Source organism: Peromyscus californicus, unplaced genomic scaffold (genome assembly GCF_007827085.1).
Source record: "Peromyscus californicus insignis strain IS unplaced genomic scaffold, ASM782708v3 Scaffold_19__1_contigs__length_69161282, whole genome shotgun sequence".
Lineage (NCBI taxonomy): Eukaryota > Metazoa > Chordata > Mammalia > Rodentia > Cricetidae > Peromyscus > Peromyscus californicus.
The window spans coordinates 28,651,993-28,654,048 of NW_026294491.1; the positions used below are offsets into that span (position 1 = coordinate 28,651,993).

General features: G+C 42.3%; 1 protein-coding gene across 1 annotated transcript; it reads left to right on the forward strand.

The window, feature by feature from the left end:
- The first annotated feature begins 558 nt into the window (after positions 1 to 558).
- LOC128114667 (putative sperm motility kinase W) lies at positions 559 to 1,671 on the forward strand. The gene has a single exon (XM_052744848.1). It carries the CDS (start codon positions 559 to 561, stop codon positions 1,669 to 1,671), a length of 1,113 nt encoding a protein of 370 aa, XP_052600808.1.
- Positions 1,672 to 2,056: the final 385 nt, after the last annotated feature.

A 2,056-nucleotide genomic window follows, 5' to 3' on the forward strand; every position in this document is an offset into this window, starting at 1 on the left:
TGAAGCCATTTTTGTTACCAACCACACCTGTGGCTTATGACTCAAGTCTTTAAGTGTTTTGCTCTTATCTCATATTAATATTCACACACGTCTATATGTTCCTTTCATACTTTAAAATTTCATGGAGTCTAATAGTTGAAACATCCCTGAAAGATCCTCAGGACTGTAGTTTGGTTAGAACATAACCTCTCTTTTTTTCCCCTATATGTTTGTATCTTAAATCTCCTGATCAGTTTGGGCCAGAGTTTTTCATTTGGATATATTCTTGAAAAATGCCCAAGTCAATCTATCTCTGATCTCAGACTTTTTCTTTGCACATATACATCAGCAATTCTATATTTAATCTTTACTGTGACTCCTCATCTAGTGCTTGGAGGTTGTGTTCTAGTATTTCTATGTCCTTGACCTGTATCATTAGATTGTTTAGGATATCCCACATTCCATGACAGAATTCATAGCACTAAACATCCATCTAAAAATTGCTTGAACTATTCTTTTTCATGTTGTTTGTCCCAGGAATTGGCAACAAGATAAAGTGTCCTAATTGAGCAGAACATCATGGCAAGCCCCTTGGAAGAAAATATCCTTGAAAAGGATTTTAGGATCTTAACATCTCTAGCCTCTGGTGGATTTGGGGAGGTGAAGCTTGCCTGCCACCTTCCTACACATACACAGGTGGCTGTCAAGGTCCTGGAGAAGAAAAAGAATTCTCTGACTGACATCAACACTGAAGTAGAGATACTTCAATCTGTGGAACACAGAAACATAGTTCATTTCTTTCATGTTGTTGACACAAGTTCAACAACTTATCTGATCATGGAATATTTTTCAGGAAAGGACCTGGATATGTTCCTTGGGGATAGAGACTTTCTAAAGGAGGATGAGGTCAGACCAATATTCCAACAGGTCGTTTCAGGGGTTCATTTTCTCCACAAAAAACGAATCGCCCATCGTGATATTAAATTGGAAAATATCCTTATTGACGGAGCTGGCAATGTCAAGCTCTGTGACTTTGGTATGTCCAGACAGCTGGCAGAGGGGCAGATGTTGGAGGAATTTTGTGGCACCTTGGTCTATTTGGCTCCAGAGATTTTGGCAAGGAAACCGTACGATGGCCTGGAGGGAGATATGTGGAGCTTGGGAGTCCTCCTATATATACTGGTCACAGGACAATTTCCATATGACGAAACCACCTTTGAAGGTATGTACAGGGTCATCACCACCACAAAGTATCCTATTCCCTACCACTTGTCAAAACCCTGCATCATCCTCATTGAACAATTACTCATGGTCCCCAACCAGCACAGAATAACCATATGTCAGCTCCAGGAAAGACAATGGCTGGGCAACATTAAAGAACATGCAGCCCCTGAAACTAAGGAAATCCTTCTGAAGGTCATGGAGACCATGTGCACCCTGGGCTACACCCATGAGGAGATTGTATCATCTCTGAAACACAAGCAACCAAATAACTTAACGGCAACCTTCAATATCCTCAAATACAAACTGAGCTGTGGGGACAGCCATCAGCAGAATCAGGATCCCTGCTTAAATGATAACCCTGAAGGTGCCTTTCAGCCCCTACTCCCTTTGAAGAGAAAAGCCAGTGAACCTGCTTTTCCAACAAGTATAGGAGATGGGAAGAGACGCAAGATACACCATGCTCAATAGATACTCAAGGCAGGAAAAAAGACCTGTTCAGTTGAAACAGTTAAAGAAGGTGTGTCCTGATCATGAATGTCATCAACAGTGCTGCAGGGCACATTTCAGTCAACATGAATTCTGTGGAGAGCCTGACTGGTGATCTCTCCTCAGGTGAATCAGCCCCTGATGGAACACACACATGGTTTCTGAACATAGGCTTCTCCACAGAGAAACCATTTTGGGGGCCCAACAAGTCCAATGACCAGTGCCAAGATGAACCTACAACAACTGGATCCATGTCACTCAGGGGATGGAAGCTGATGAAGAAGACAATTTCCTATGAACGAAGAGTACTGTTTTCCATGCCCCAAGCCCACTCCATTGTGAGCCCTGAATCCCTGTAATCTGCAAA

Bases quoted from the DNA above. Each gene is read 5' to 3' on its own strand.
- LOC128114667 (XM_052744848.1), top strand. From the start codon at position 559: ATGGCAAGCCCCTTGGAAGAAAATATCCTTGAAAAGGATTTTAGGATC.